Source organism: Entelurus aequoreus, linkage group LG19 (genome assembly GCF_033978785.1).
Source record: "Entelurus aequoreus isolate RoL-2023_Sb linkage group LG19, RoL_Eaeq_v1.1, whole genome shotgun sequence".
Taxonomy (NCBI): domain Eukaryota; kingdom Metazoa; phylum Chordata; class Actinopteri; order Syngnathiformes; family Syngnathidae; genus Entelurus; species Entelurus aequoreus.
In genome coordinates, this window is record NC_084749.1 from 36,077,527 (window position 1) to 36,093,919 (window position 16,393).

The 16,393-nt window shown below is 38.9% G+C and overlaps 1 protein-coding gene across 2 annotated transcripts in view; it reads right to left on the reverse strand.

Annotated features, from left to right (window-relative positions):
* crb1 (crumbs cell polarity complex component 1) overlaps positions 1-16,393 on the reverse strand; it is a 98,224-nt gene that overhangs the window by 53,267 nt on the left and 28,564 nt on the right. For both annotated transcript variants that reach the window (XM_062028416.1, XM_062028417.1), the window contains 2 exons: positions 13,844-14,809; positions 3,799-4,352 (listed from right to left, as the gene is read on the reverse strand). In XM_062028416.1, coding sequence (XP_061884400.1) covers positions 3,799-4,352; positions 13,844-14,809 — 1,520 coding nt within the window. The remainder of the gene's footprint in view (positions 1-3,798; positions 4,353-13,843; positions 14,810-16,393) is intronic.

The following is a 16,393-nucleotide window of genomic DNA, read 5'->3' on the forward strand; positions in this document are numbered from 1 at the left end:
AGCAGTGTTTTAGCTACTTCTAAATCACTAATCCTGGTCTCCATGGCGACAAATAAAGTAAGTTTCTTACAAGTATCATCCCTGCAGGACAAGGACTAGCTAAACATGCTTCACTACACACCGTAGCTCATCGGCATACACATGTAAACAAACACCATTGGTGGATCTACACCTGACATCCACTGTTATGATATCAAGTACAGACATGTATCTAGTCGATACTATTATGATTATGTCGCTATTTTTTTGGCATCACAACATCTTCTTTCGTTTTTTTTAAATGCATATTATGTTTCTAAACTCAGGAAATACGTCCTTGGACACATGAGGACTTTGAATATGACCAATGTATGATCCTGTAACTACTTGGTATCGGATTGATACCCAAATTTGTGGTATCATCCAAAACTAATTATTAGTTTTGATACTTTTTTGATACTTTATATTAGTCTAATATAAAGTATCAAACAACAGAAGAATAAGTGATTATTACACTGCAAAAACTGAAATCTAAGTAAGATGAAATATCTCAAATAAGGGTGATATTTCCTTATTTTCTGTCTGATAAGATAATTCTTCTCACTAAGCAGATTTTATGTTAGAGTGTTTTACTTGTTTTAAGGGTTTTGGTCCTACAAACGTGTATATTATCTCAGTAAGATATTACAGCTTGTTGCTGAGATTATATACTATATTGAGTAAAACATGCTTGAAACTAGAATGTCATCAACACTCACAAGTATAAAACTACTTTTTTAAAGTAATAATTTTTTTTCAAGCATGTAAAAAAAAATCATGACTTTGACACAATTGTGTCTCATAATTAAAACAGATGACAGCCAAAAGTTGCTGTTTTATTTTCAATGAAACAATAGAACATACGTACTCATATAGTAGTACAGTTGTTATTAGTGAGAATATACTTATTTTAAGGTATTTTTGGGTTTATTGAGGTTAGCTAATTTTACTTGTTTTGGAAAGTCTTGACAAGCCAAATTTTCTTGTTCTATTGGCAGATAATTTTGCTTATTTCAAATAAAATACCCCTAATTTTTTTATTTTTTTTTCGTGTTTTTGAACACTAACTTTTTGCAGTGTACATTTTAACAGAAGTGTAGACCGCACATATTAAAAGAGAAAGTAAGCAGATATTAACAGTAAATGAACAAGTAGATTGATAATTCATTTTCTACCACTTGTCCTTAATAATGTTGACAAAATAATAGAATGATAAATGACACAATATGTTACTGCATACGTCAGCAGACTAATTAGGAGCCTTCGTTTGTTTACTTACAACTAAAAGACAAGTTGTCTAGTATGTACACTATTTTATTTAAGGATACACTTGCAATAATACTGTAAACATATGTTTAATGTACCCTAAGATTTTTTTGTTATAATAAAGCCAATAATGACATTTTTTTGTGGTCCTCTTTATTTAGAAAAGTATCGAAATGATTGTAGTACCGGTACCAAATTATTGGTATCGTTACAACACTACTATATTGTTTAGGGCTGTCTTCAAATAGTCATAGCTTCACAGATTCAACTCAGATTCTACTATTCACAGTCAAATCGTGTTATATTAACTCCCCCGAGTAAAGTACCCGCTGAGGCCCCCTGCGTACAGCAGGTGTGTTGGGAGGACAGATCGATTGCATTCATTATGTCATCTTCAAACATTAGTAAAATACTCTTGTGTGCAAACAAATAGTTTTAGAGACTAAGCGATCATTTTTATATCTGCTTGCAAGAGAGCGATTGCTGCTTCGTCATTTGACGTCACGTAAAACAGCTGGCGTGTTTTTGCCTCCCACATCTCTTATTATATAACATTTCTGTAACACTTTAGTATTGGGAAAATATTCACCATTAATTAGTTGCTTATTAAAGTAACAAAGACTTACTTTAGAGTTATTTGGACACTAGGGGAACCTGTTAGGGTTAGGGTTACTAATAAGCAATAATTCTGAGGTTATTGAGGGAAGACTCTTAGTTAATGGCTTACTGGTTGTATAATAAGGCCATGCAGAATAAGACATTAATAAGTACTTAATGATGAATAATTAAGAGCCAGTATGTTACTAATTTGCATGTTAATAAGCAACTAATTAATGGTGAATATGTGTTCCCCATACTAAAGTGTTACCAAAATTTCTGCAAACAAGAATATTTTACTAATAGTCTTAAGAGGATGTTTCTACATTGCGGACATGCTCGAAGCCCGTTGGTACACACCACCTCGCCCCGGTGGTGTAGCCCTCCTTTTGTAAAGTTAACGATCCTTCCACTGGTTCACATACAAATCTTTGTTACAAATATTACTTCCTCTATTTCGTCAAGTTTGATGTCTTCTTGTGCTGAGCTATAACAGAGAACCTCTCAAACAGTGGTTCAGCTTTTTTTGAGGTGGAAAAGTCGCAAATCAGAACTTTGTTTTGTTTACTTCAAATAAATAGTCTATTTCATTCATGCATATATTTAATTAATCTGGAATATTCACGAATAAGTACCGGTAGTTGTCTGTCTATCTGTGTTAGCCCTGAGGAGGTAGCAACCTGTCCAGGGTGTATGCAGCTGGAAGTCCAGTCTCCCGCCACCTCGAAAGGGACAAGCGGTAGAAAATGGATGGATGGATGGAAGTGCTAGACCACATCCATTTAACAATACTGACACATAGTGACCAGTCAGTATATACACTACTACATATCATATGTTTATTTATAGAGATGTCCGATAATATCGGACTGCCGATATTGTCGGCCGATAAATGCTTTAAAATGTAATATTGGAAGTTATCGGTATCGGTTTCAAAAAGTAAAATTTATGACTTTTTAAAACGCAGCTGTACGGAGTGGTACACGGACGTAGGGAGAAGTACAGAGCGCCAATATCTTAAAGGCACTGCCTTTGCGTGCCGGCCCAATCACATAATATTTACGGCTTTTCACACACACAAGTGAATGCATGGCATTCTTGGTCAACAGCCATACAGGTCACACTGAGGGTGTCCGTATAAACAACTTCAACACTGTTACAAATATGCGTCACACTGTGAACCCACACCAAACAAGAATGACAAACACATTTCGGGAGAACATCCGCACCGTAACACAACATAAACACAACAGAACAAATACCCAGAACCCCTTGCAGCACTAACTCTTCCGGGACGCTACAATATACACCCCCGCTACCCTCCCCCCCAACACCTCAACCCCACCTACCTCAACCTCCTCATGCTCTCTCAGGGTCCAAATTCCCAGCTGCTGTTTTGAGGCAAGTTTAAAAAAAATAATGCACCTTGTGACTTCAATAATAAATATGGCAGTGCCATGTTGCCATTTTTTTCCATAACTTAAGTTGATTTATCTTTGGAAAACCTTGTTACATTGTTTAATGTTACATGTGTTAATTCCACGGCTGTATATATCGGTATCGGTTGATATCGGAATCGGTAATTAAGAGTTGGACAATATCGGAATATCGAATATCGGCAAAAAAGCCATTATCGGACATCTCTATTTATTCATCTTACAAAAATGCCATGGATATGACTGATTGTCGACTATGGGAAAATTCTGACGACAATATAATTATTATTGTGAGATTTTACACTGATTTTCTAAGCTAAGATATCATTGTTTTATTCGGATAGCTAACAATACATTACGTAGTTTTTTTGCATTTTTAATGCACAAAATGCATCAAAGCATGAAATTAAACTTATGCGACTCTTGTAAAAGGTTTGGATACCCCGGAAGTAGATATAACTGTTAAATGTTGTCCACTTACACTGCAGGTATTGTCCCCTGTGCAGCCAGCAGTCACATTCTCCATATGTTGCAGAGGGAATGTTCTCACCGATGTATCCAAACCAAAAAACTGCAACCTCCTGTCGTTTATCCTCAGGTCTTGGATGCATCCTTTAAAATATCCACCGAACACTGCTGTAGCGTCGCTCTCCAGCAGACCTCCAACATAGACAGTGTCTCCTGCCTGAACGCCGACTGTAATGACCCCCGCCTCAGCTTGAAGGTCAGCCGCCACGTGCACAGTCATTCGCCCTATCGCCACCTCGAAGTTCACGTAGTGGACTTCCCCGTCATTGACCACGCTCTCTCCTTTCAGGCTCTCGAAGTCACCGAGCTGAGCCGTGACCACGCCGTCCTCCAGCCACACGTGCAGGTACTGGCTGTTGCTGCTGTTGGCCACGGCCAGCAGGAGGCCGTTGGGCCTCCGTGTGCGCAGGAAGAGAGAGATTGAGAGGTTGTGACCCGGGTCATCCGTGACAGTGAAGGCGGCATAGCTGAGAGAGTCTTCATCCCCAAAACGTGCGGTCACATGTTCTGAAGGTGAGGTACAAAACAAAGGAAATGGTCAATTGGCTTTGCTTGAATAGTGATTTTACATTATCATCTCATTCATACATATAAAGCCACAGAACAGGGGCGTCTAACTTATTTTCGTCGTTGGCCACATTGCATTTACGGAAGCCCACAAAGGGCTGCGTCATGAGGATTTCATTAGTTTAACCAATGCCGGCAAATTATGCCTAGCCTCGAAACTTTGCCCAATTCCACCACACATTTTCAAATCTAATTTACCCGATTAGCACTGAAATGCAACACAACTGTGTCAAACTCATTTTAGATGGGGGCCACATGGAGAAAAATCTACTCCCGGTGGGCTGGACAGGTAAAATCACGGCAGGATAACTTAAAAGTAAAGATAACTTCATATTGTTTTCTTTGACAAAAACAAGAAAGTTTGATCATATTACGCCTATACTGGCTCACTTGCACTGGCTTCCTGTGCACCTAAGATGCGACTTTAAGGTTTTACTACTTACGTATAAAATACTACACGGTCAAGCTCCTGCCTATCTTGCCGATTGTATTGTACCATATGTCCCGGCAAGAAATCTGAGTTCAAAGAACTCCGGCTTATTAGTGATTCCCAGAGCCCAAAAAAAGTCTGCGGGCTATAGAGCGTTTTCTATTCGGGCTCCAATACTATGGAATGCCCTCCTGGTAAAAGTTAGAGATGCTACCTCAGTAGAAGCATTTAAGTCTCATCTTAAAACTCATTTGTATACTCTAGCCTTTAAATAGACTCCCTTTTTAGACCAGTTGATCTGCCGTTTCTTTTCTTTTCTTTTCTACTCTGCTCCAAACCCGGGGTGGACCGCTAGCCTGTTCATCAGATGGGGACATCTCTACGCTGCTGACTCGTCTCCACTCGGGATGGTTCTTGCTGGCCCCACCATGCATGGACTGGACTTTCGCTGATGTGTTGGACTTTCACAATATTATGTCAGACCCACTCGACATCCATTGCTTTCGGTCTCCCCTAGAGGGGGGGGGGGGGGGGGGTTACCCACATATGCGGTCCTCTCCAAGGTTTCTCATAGTCATCCACATTGACATCCCACTGGGGTGAGTTTTCCTTGCCCGTATGTGGGCTCTGTACCGAGGATGTCGTTGTGGCTTGTACAGCCCTTTGAGACACTTGTGATTTAGGGCTATATAAATAAACATTGATTGATGATTGATTGATTTGTTTAAAAATAATAATAAATACATGGGTTATACTTATATAGCGCTTTTCTACCTTCAAGGTACTCAAAGCGCTTTTGACAGTATTTCCACATTCACCCATTCACACACACATTCACACACTGATGGCGAGAGCTGCCATGCAAGGTGCTAACCAGCAGCCATCAGGAGCAAGGGTGAAGTGTCTTGCCCAAGGACACAACGGACGTGACTAGGCTTTGGCACGGCCACTCTACCAACTTCGCCACGCCGACCCAAAAATAGAACAAGCACATTCTGAAAATGTACAAATCATAATGTTGTTGGGTTTTTTTTTACACTTACATGTTGCGGTTAATAGTACTCTATCTTTATTTGTCGTTATTTATACTTTCTAAATAAATTATGTGATAATGTTCGTGTTCATTTTCAATCTATCGAGATAAAAAAATAATATCAAAATCAAATTACAGGATGTTATTTATGTAGTGTGCTCATTTTTCTCGACTGGTGCTCTAACATCATGTGGTTTATTTGTTTTACATATTAATATAATCTATAAGCTATTGCGATATTTAAAACAGCAGTTTCTTTCATTAAAAAATGTCGGCAAATTTTTATACTTTTATACTCATCCCGAAGAAAACCTGTTTGCGCGCCTGATCCGGCACGCGGGCCGTGCATTTGACACCCCTGGTGTAACCAATAAAATGTCTCTCTGTATCGGGAGGTGGGGAAGCACTTTGCCGTAAATCCTGAAATATCCTCCAGGGACTGATTATTACACAGTAGGTATGTACTGGTATGAAAATTTCATATCAGTTATCGTCATACTTGCCAACCTTGAGACTTCCGAATTCGGGAGATGGGTGGGGTTGGGGGACGGGGTTTGGTTGTAGCGGGGGGTGTATATTGTAGCGTCCCGGAATAGTTAGTGCTGCAAGGGATTCTGGGTATTTGGTCTGTTGTGTTTATGTTGTGTTACGGTGCGGATGTTCTCCCGAAATGTGTTTGTCATTCTTGTTTGGTGTGGGTTCACAGTGTGACGCATATTTGTAACAGTGTTAAAGTTGTTTATATGACCACCCTCAGTGTGACCTGTATGGCTGTTGATCAAGTATGCATTGCATTCGCTTGTGTGTGTGTAGAAGCCGCATATATATTATGCTGTTTGTGTGGAGAAAAAACGGGCGTGACGTCAGGTTGTAGAGGACGATAAAGGCAGTGCCTTTAAGGCACGCCCCCAATATTGTTGTCCGGGTGGAAATCAGGAGAATGGGTGCCCCAGAGATTTTTGGGAGGGGCACTGAGATTCGGGAGTCTCCCGGGAAAATCGGGAGGGTTGGCAAGTATGGTTATCGTGACCAAAATAGTCACGGTTATCATTATTATTATCAGTAGAAGCATTTAAGTCTCATCTTAAAACTCATTTGTTTACTCTAGCCTTTAAATAGACTCCCTTTTTAGACCAGTTGATCTGCCGTTTCTTTTCTTTTCTTTTCTTTTCTACTCTGCTCCCAACCCGCTAGCCTGTCCATCAGATGGGGACATCTCTACGCTGCTGACCCGTCTCCACTCGGGATGGTTCCTGCTGGCCCCACTATGGACTGGACTTTCGCTGATGTGTTGGACTTTCACAATATTATGTCAGACCCACTCGACATCCATTGCTTTCGGTCTCCCCTAGAGGGGGGGGGGGGGTTACCCACATATGCGGTCCTCTCCAAGGTTTCTCATAGTCATTCACATTGACGTCCCACTGGGGTGACTTTTCCTTGCCCGTATGTGGGCTCTGTACCGAGGATGTCGTTGTGGCTTGTACAGCCCTTTGAGACACTTGTGATTTAGGGCTATATAAATAAACATTGATTGATTGATTATTATTGTGGTATTAAAGCCACTGTTTTGCATGTTTTGTGCTTCTTATGCTTCACTGATAGTGTTTTAGTCTTAGTATTTTATTTGTTTTGATGACTAAGCTTTTATTGTTTTAAATAATGGTTTGTACTGTCGCACTTCACGATTTATTCAAATAAAAAGTTCCTAACAAATAAAATATATTATAGTTCAGCAGCCCTTAAACACATCATAAAGTCACATTTCTCTCATATTACCTGTTCTAAGAGAGCACAGCTCGTAGGTTAAATGTGCAAAATTGAAAATCTTAGTCGCTCAGACAGAAATGTGTTGATATAAGTTTAGATTTGGGTTTGTCAATTTTTAATGGGGAAAGACATTAATGTCTCTTGTTTTCATGTTAGCATTTAGATTAGCGAACTGGCAGTCAGTTTGAGAGTAGCAAATTTAAAACACTGTCGGTAGTTTAAGCACCGTTATTATTGATACCATTTATTAACACAGTAAGGATGTGGTATAATGATATACCACAGTAAAAATTCCTGAAAATTGCAATATTACCGTTTCAATTATGAATTATCGTAAAACCATGATTGATTTCCACATGTTGAAAAATGTAGTGAGTTTGCTCATTTTCTAAAAAATCAGCTACTGTGCTAATTGCAAGCTGGTTAAATGCTGGCATGAATACAGGACACATAAACGTTTAAAAAAAACTAGGTCAAAAGATTTTAGTGTGTATGAGTACTTTTTGAGCAGATTCAACCACACCGTGATAATTATGATAACCGTGATATGAAATGTTCATATCGTTACATCCCAATTGTAAAATTGCCCCTTCAAAAACTGATGGGACGTTTTCTTTGTAATCAGAAGTCATAGTGACATATTTTAGGTCAGCTATTGTAGAATTCAATTTGAAAAGGTATTTAATAACAAAAAAAACTTTGAATAGCTATTACAGTGATTCCACTAGTGGTTCGCGGGCGTCATCTAGTGGTATGCCAAAGAATCATTTAACAAAAGTACAGTGTTTTATTTTTCCTGTATTCAAACACAGTGTTAATGTTACAGTGGCCAAAAAATTAAATGTACTTGTTAAATAAAACCTCTGCCAGGTTTTTAATGAATACTTAGGCCTACTATGCTACTGTATTTCAATGTTGGAAATAAAAAAATTTAAAAATTAAAAATAAAAAAACCTTTGAGAACCACAGGCTAAATGTTTCAAATAATATTGAGTTAATAACTGTGTCTGCAGGCATCAACTTTTTTCTGTCAAATTTCAGATACATTTATCATAAAATATGAAATGCCCTATTGACACACATTATTTCCAAGCTTTCACGGGCCAAATTAAATGATATAGCAGGCCAGATGTGGCCCCCAGGCCATGATTTTGATACATGTGTCATATAAGAAACGTTATCCATTCAAACACTTAAGATTGAGCATCAAGAGCAATAAGAGTTTAGTGCAGCAGTCGCCAAACTACGGCCTGCGGGCCGGATACGGCCCCCCAGTGTCCAAAATCCGGCCAGCGGGAAGTCCCAAGTTAAAAAAAAAACGTTTTTTTAATTTGTCCTTACTAGTCCTTTTTCTACCGTCTACTAGCCACTCAGGCAAATCCTATTGTCTAAAAATGCATTTTACCATTGATAACGTGACATGCAGCTAGTGCGCTCTTTAAGTCTATTAGTGCGCGAGGAATATATATGTATGAATACATATATATATATATATATATATATGTGTGTGTGTGTGTATATATATATATATATATATATATATATATATATATATATATATATATATATATATATATATATATATATATACATATATATATATATATATATATATATGTGTGTGTGTATATATATATATATATATATATATATATACATATATACACACATACACATATACATATATACACACATACACATATACATATATACACATATACACATATATATATATATATATATATACACATATATACACATATACATATTAATATACACATATACATATATATATACATGGACATATACATAGACATATACATATATACACACACATATATACACATTTACATATACATATACATATATACACACACACATTTACATATTATATATATATATATATATATATATATATATATATATAGCGCGGCCCCCAGCCAAATTGTTTTACCCCGATGCGGCCCCGGAGTCAAAAAGTTTGGGGACCCCTGGTTTAGTGTGTTTCTCAACAGTGTAGTAGGGGGATGTGGGGATGGACTTTTTGTTACATAAAAAGGACACAAAGGATCACCTGATGCAATGAAGTACAACCACATTGTCAAATGAATATATCTCTGACAGCGTCAAACAAATGCGAGCATTGATACAGCCCTTGTAATGGATGTCATTAGATTGGGAATTGACATTGGCTTGCAGTGCAACCTTGATCACTAAAGAAGAAAATCTCAAAAGTGTTTCAGAGTAAAAGATCTGAATCAGGAAGAGGAAACCTGGCCGCCACCAGCCTGCATGCATGTATGAAATGTGTACGACGTCGGCACTTTCCGATACGGGTTGCTCACCTCAAGTTAGGACATACTGTATGTATACAACGCATGACACGAGACGAGCCACACACACAGTGCGTTTCCGACATGCATGTGAGTGGGCGGCCTCGTCATAGAGTGTGATCACTAATCTGCTTTACAAGACTTAAGAGGCTATACATAACCAACGAGGAAGAACTTGACTTTTCAAACATTTACGTGTAAGAACAACAGCAGTTAAATATTCAGACTTCTAATCATTTGTTCTTTGTGAGACGACAGCTCTTCCTTTTCAACAGTGGGATGTGTCATTAGGGATGTAACAATATGAACATTGTTTGAGTTTGAGTTTGAGTTTATTTCGAACATGCGAGCATACAACATGATACATCACAATTTCCAGTTTCTCTTTTCAACATGTTCGAAAAGGAGTAAGAAGAAGCATTGTAATATACTTTCTTGGCAGAATTTTTTTTTTCTGGTTTCTTAAGAGCCATGGGATTTTAATTTCAATGTTTGTCTTCTATATGTGTTTGGATTGGGCTATGTCGTTTCCTCACGAAGAAAGATGTCAGTATCTCTTGTATTCATGTTAGCATTTAACCCTTGTGTAATGTTCATATTTTTGTTACTCAGCCAGCGTTTGTGGGTCTGATGGACCCGTTGTATTTTGTGGCTTTTAATGCCTCACAATCAAACACTTTTATGTTAAATACTTAACAGATGTTTACCTTATCCCAATACACATCTGTACAGTATTTTAACATAAAAGTGTTTGATTGTGAGGCATTAAGAGCCACAAAATGCAACGGGTCCATCAGACCCACAAAAGCTGGCTGAGTAACAATAATATGAACGTTGCACGGAAAATTTATTTGCCAGTTTCTGCATCCCATAGGGATTCGTCTTTTGCGTTTCTGCACCTGCGGGTCCCACACAAGGTTGCAACATTGTTTCTCAACACTGTCTGCTCTCATTTTCTCGCACATTTGACCCTCAGATGTTCTGTGTACCTACACTCTGTCCTACTACTGTCTAGGCCTGCTGTGTGTGTGTGTGTGTGTGTGTGTGTGTGTGTGTGTGTGTGTGTGTGTGTGTGTGTGTGTGTGTGTGTGTGTGTGTGTGTGTGTGTGTGTGTGTGTGTGTGTGTGTGTGTGTGTGTGTGTGTGTGTGTGTGTGTGTGTGTGTGTGTGTGTGTGGTACACAGAACATCAATTCCGCACTTCTTTTAGCCCCGGGTCCAATAGACCCGGACATCTTATATGTAATAGAAATGTGTTGGGGGGGTGTATGGTCATTAAATATGCATTCTGATATATGTTCTTCATAGAAAATGAGCCAAAGTCAGTGAGTCTCAGTTTGAAAAATTAATTAATTGTATCATTTTTCTTTTAATAAAAAATGAAAACAGGTCCCACAGACCCGAACACCACACAAGGGTTAAGCTAACTAAGACAGCCATTAGCATGCGAGCTTGCCTTTCTCGTAAACGAGCTGTATCACGGGTCTGTGAGTTTATAAAAAGTGTGGTTATCAGTCCCAGTTTTACGATAATTTTTTAATTAAAAACGGTAATACTAACAGTTTATTGCTACATCCCCCATTTGCATGATGACCATACCTTTGAAATTGAATCTTTTTTAATCCAAAGATTCAGATGAGAAAACCTCTTCACCCAGCCTTTACTTTGGCTTGTGATTGTTTTGATTGATTGATTGAAACTTGTATTAGTAGATTGCACAGTACAGTACATATTCCGTACAATTGACCACTAAATGGTAAAACCTGAATAAGTTTTTCAACTTGTTTAAGTCGGGGTCCACGTTAATCAATTTACTCTCCTTTTAGCCATTAAACAATGCAACCCTCAACTCACTTGGTCCCAAATGTTTCCTAACAACATTGGAATAATATTGCAACAACTAACTAACTTTGTTAGATCTATATTTTGCCGAAAATAACCACTCTCTTTTGGTTGATAACTTTAAAAAGGGATTTGTGCTTTTTGTCATCAGATTAATTACATAGTTGCTTTAGATTAGATGAATCACGATTAAATCTCATTCATTTTAAATCTATATTGATTGTTTTTCATTTTGCCTGTGCCAGAATAATTCTAAAATTAGCAAAAAGTTTTGCCTGTATTAAAACACGTGCAAACTTTATAGCACATCAAACTGAGCTACTAAACATGTGCGCAGAAGTTTGCGTCTATTAATTGAGCAAAATAGAGGGTGCAATCTATTTAGCGTGTCTGTCTTTCATGCATATGCAGAATATATGCAAACTATCAGAACAGCCTACTGGGACTAGATGCAAATGTAATAGATTAGCTCTCCCAATGTGATTTATCAAGCCTACAACTGTTCTGCAGGCGCTGTTTCGCATCTTGAAGGTACATGCAAACTGGCAGTTATACACAAATGGCTGTGAGAAAAGAGGCGATTGCGATGCAAAGACATAAAATGGAGAGAGAATACTCTATCTCTCTGTGTGTCAACATATTTGGATTGCCCGAAATAAAAACTATTAGACATATGGTCCATCCAGCCATCCATCCATCCATCCATCCATTTTCTACCGCTTATCCCTTTCGGGGTCACGGGAGGTGCTGGAGCCTATCTCAGCTGCATTCAGGCGGAAGGCGGGGTACACCCTGGACAAGTCGCCACCTCATCGCAGGGCCAACAGAGCCATATCATTTAATAATTTTAGAGCTGCTGTAAGACTTGAGGGGCTGATAAAAAATTTAAAAAAAGATTTGTTTTGCTGCCTGCTTGCGTTTTTTTAATGGAACACACACCTTGGGCGTGCTAAATATATGTTCTGTTGTCTAGATCACACTTCTATTTCACCCAAAGAAGTGGTTCGTATTATATCAGAGTGCTGCATATTCCATAACATAATGAAACAGCACAGGTTGGAGCGTTGGAGCATATGATGTCATGTATGTGGAGTGTCTCCATTGGCACAGTAGTACACTATATAGTATAGTATAATGTAGTACACGCAGAAACCTCATTTAAATAGGGCGGCCTGCACCACTTTTGCACTTGTTATCAATTGTGGACGCAGGCTTAGTAGATCCCCCGAAATACGCCCACTAATAGTACTAGCAATTTTTTACTTTGCGGCCGCTATTTATATCTTAGTAGATCAGGCCCAATGTGTTCATCAAACACCTTTAAAGTCATGTTCATGTTAACAATGTTTCGTTTTTTCTCAAAAAAAAGCATGTATTCACATTATTGTGGAGCTGGTACGTATTTTGTGTTATCAATGTGGTATTTTAAGGTGGATGTGTTTCAGTGAAAAGAAAACTCATTCCGGCAAAATGTGCATAATTCTTTATGATGGTCGACTATTCCATTTATTTTTTTGTACTCTAATTTCTCATTGAAAGGGCCAACGTGCTGTTTAGAGTCTTCCATATTGACTTGTTTGGTTCTGCAGCTAGTAAATCAACTACCCATTTGCACGTGCGCAACAGTAACACTACTTGTACAAATGCGTTGCCATAACTGTTTCAGGGATTTTCATTCTGCAGGTAGGTTTATTGCATTACAAAACACTGTTTTAGATTAAAAAAGATGATGGATTAGTTACCGCATTCATTTGGACAGCCCGAGCATTCATTTAAAAATGTTGTTATTTTGTAGAACAGTTTGCAGGGTGGACAACTGTATAGACTCATACCTTGAGAGGTTCAAACCATATGCTTGACATACTGTACCAGTATATAGTATATGAAGTAAACTTTGATGTGTTTTTCAATTAAATTATGATTTGCTTTTGTTTGAAGTACACCAAAAAAGGGAAGGACATGGACAAAAAAAGTGTGCTATGTCAAAAAAAAATTCAAATAGTGCATTGATACTTAAAAACCTACCCTCTTCACAGTCCTGCCCCTCGTAAGGCCTTGGACACTGGCACTGGTAGCTCTGCCACAAGTTGACACACTGCCCTTTGTTTTGGCAAGGCACATCCAAGCATCGGTCCCGATGGCTGCAACCAGGGGACACATTCACAGCAGAGTCACTCAGCCACTCCTCGGGGACAATCAGTTGCCAGTTCACAAAAACATCCCGCATGCAGCCAATGAATGCTGGAAGTGTGGAGTACTCGACGGTGCTTTGTGAGTCCTTGAGTACTCCTCCAATGAAGGTGTTCTGAGGAGGTGACACCAGGCCAGCCATGGTGCTCTGGACTGGGGCCGCCTTGTAACATGACTGGCTCTCACATTTTGCAACGTCCTCCAAGAGTCTGAGACTCAGTACCCAGTTTGTGAGTACTGCCTCAACAGTGTGCCACTTTCCGTCTGTGACTCTGTGTGACAGCTCCAAAGCCCCGATTCGACCTTCTGCTTGGACCCCGTTAGAAGCTTCCTTCCTCAGGATGAGATGAAGCCTCCCCTCTTGCAGCTCCAGGCTTAGCAGCAGCCCCCTGATGCCTTGCTGGAACAACATTGCACTGGACAGAGCTGTCTTGAAGCTGAGGGTGATGTTGGATGAGACCTCTGTATCCACAAGGGGGCTCTGTAGCAGCAGGTAGCCACTGCGTTCAAAGGAGAATGTGGTTGGGTTCTTGCACAGGGGTCCAGTGTATCCAGGTGAGCAAGAACAGGTGTAGCCGTGAGTCTCATCCAATAGGAAGGGAGAGCAGGAGCCCTGGTTCTGGCACTCATGGCCGTTACAGCCCACCAACCTCACATCACAGTTTGCACCTCCATAAAGATAACCGTCGCTACGTTTTTTGACGCAGTGACAGATGTAGCCCCCATCATGCTGCTCACACCTCCCCCCATTGTGACAGGGGCTAGGATCACAGTGGTCTATGACCTCTTGGCAGAGGGAACCTATGAAAAATGAAATCACAGAAACATAGTAGTTAAGTCTACAAAACATCTATAATACAATCATTACTTCATCAGTACCAGTAGAGTGGAAAAACAAGTTGACTTTATATGCTTAATTGTGTTTCATTGTATCCATTAAACCATATCTAATCGTATTTACAATCCGCAAAGTATGTGTAGATTCCTAATGAAGCCTTTAGCTTGACGCGCCTCTACTTTCTCCTGCTACGCTTTCTGCGGCGACAACAAACACAACTCCAGACGCTCCTCTTCGTTTTGTATAGTTTACTTGTGAACTTAATAATTCAAAAACGTAAAACAATAACGATGTGGGAACAAATGAATGGCAAAATGAAGCGAGTTTGTTACAGTAAAAAAAAAAGAGTTAGAAAAAGTAAGAGTGAGGTCAAAAAACTGTGTGGCTCAATTCCCCCGCACCTGACTGTCATTACCCATAATGCACTGTGTCCAAAAAACCCACCTACCACACAGATCCTTCCGCCATATATGCAATTTAAACAGTTACGTCATCAAATTATTTAGACAAATGTAATAATTATTCTAAGCATGCAAATAAAGTAAATAGTCCCATTTTGGCTGAATAAACATAAACATAAAGCATAAATTAACTCAAACAGCATTTAGGCTCCTACAGTATGTAAAAACACAGTTTAAACATCACAAAATGCCACAAATTCAGTCAGCCATTTTGAATACTCCGCTCCGAATACCTTCGTCTATTTCCGTAGATTGATGTCACTGGAGTAACGCTTCTGCACTCTATAGACCATATTATCAGATTAGTCATACTGGAAATACGCAAACATTAGACAGAGATGTGCTGTCCCCTATGTAGGACATGAACAAACATGTTTTTCTTTTTTTCATGCATTCTAAGTTGTAAATAAATACATACATCAAAAGTCTGCTAACAAAGTAGTAATTGGGGGCTCTCTATTTTGCTCACAAAACCCTCTAAATTATCATCCAAAACCTGCAAACAATACTGTTTATACATATGCTAACCTGAATGATAACCACATATTAGCAATGTTATTATAAGCGCTAAAGCAGACAAACTATTTTTAGCGCCACAATGATACAGACAGCTAAGTAGCCCTTCGCTGCTTTTACTCCCGCCTCATCGCGTCTCGGCTTCTCAAAGTTATTCTAGATTATAAATCATGCCTCTGATCTGGATAATAGTAGGGTTTAGCCATGAATTTAGAGGTTGTTCATTAGTGACATTCAATGTATACATAGGGCGACAAACACAACAATGATGGTGTCTGCAGGGAGACTTTTCCTTGTTAACCCTTCGTGTGGATCAAGATGAATTATTCATCTAAACGGGAAGATATGGACGTCATATCAGTCGTCATCAAAGTAAGAGCAGACATTCTACAGTAAACATTTATTATGTTTGTAGTTTGTATTTCTTGTTTAGCACTTAGCAATACTGCTACATGATGCTATAGTGTTTCAATAAAGCTGGATTTGTTTAGCAGACCTTCTCAAATTTGTAGCTCACCCTCCTTATATTCAGGATCAACAATGTAAGGTTCTGGATCATAATTTTCCCCA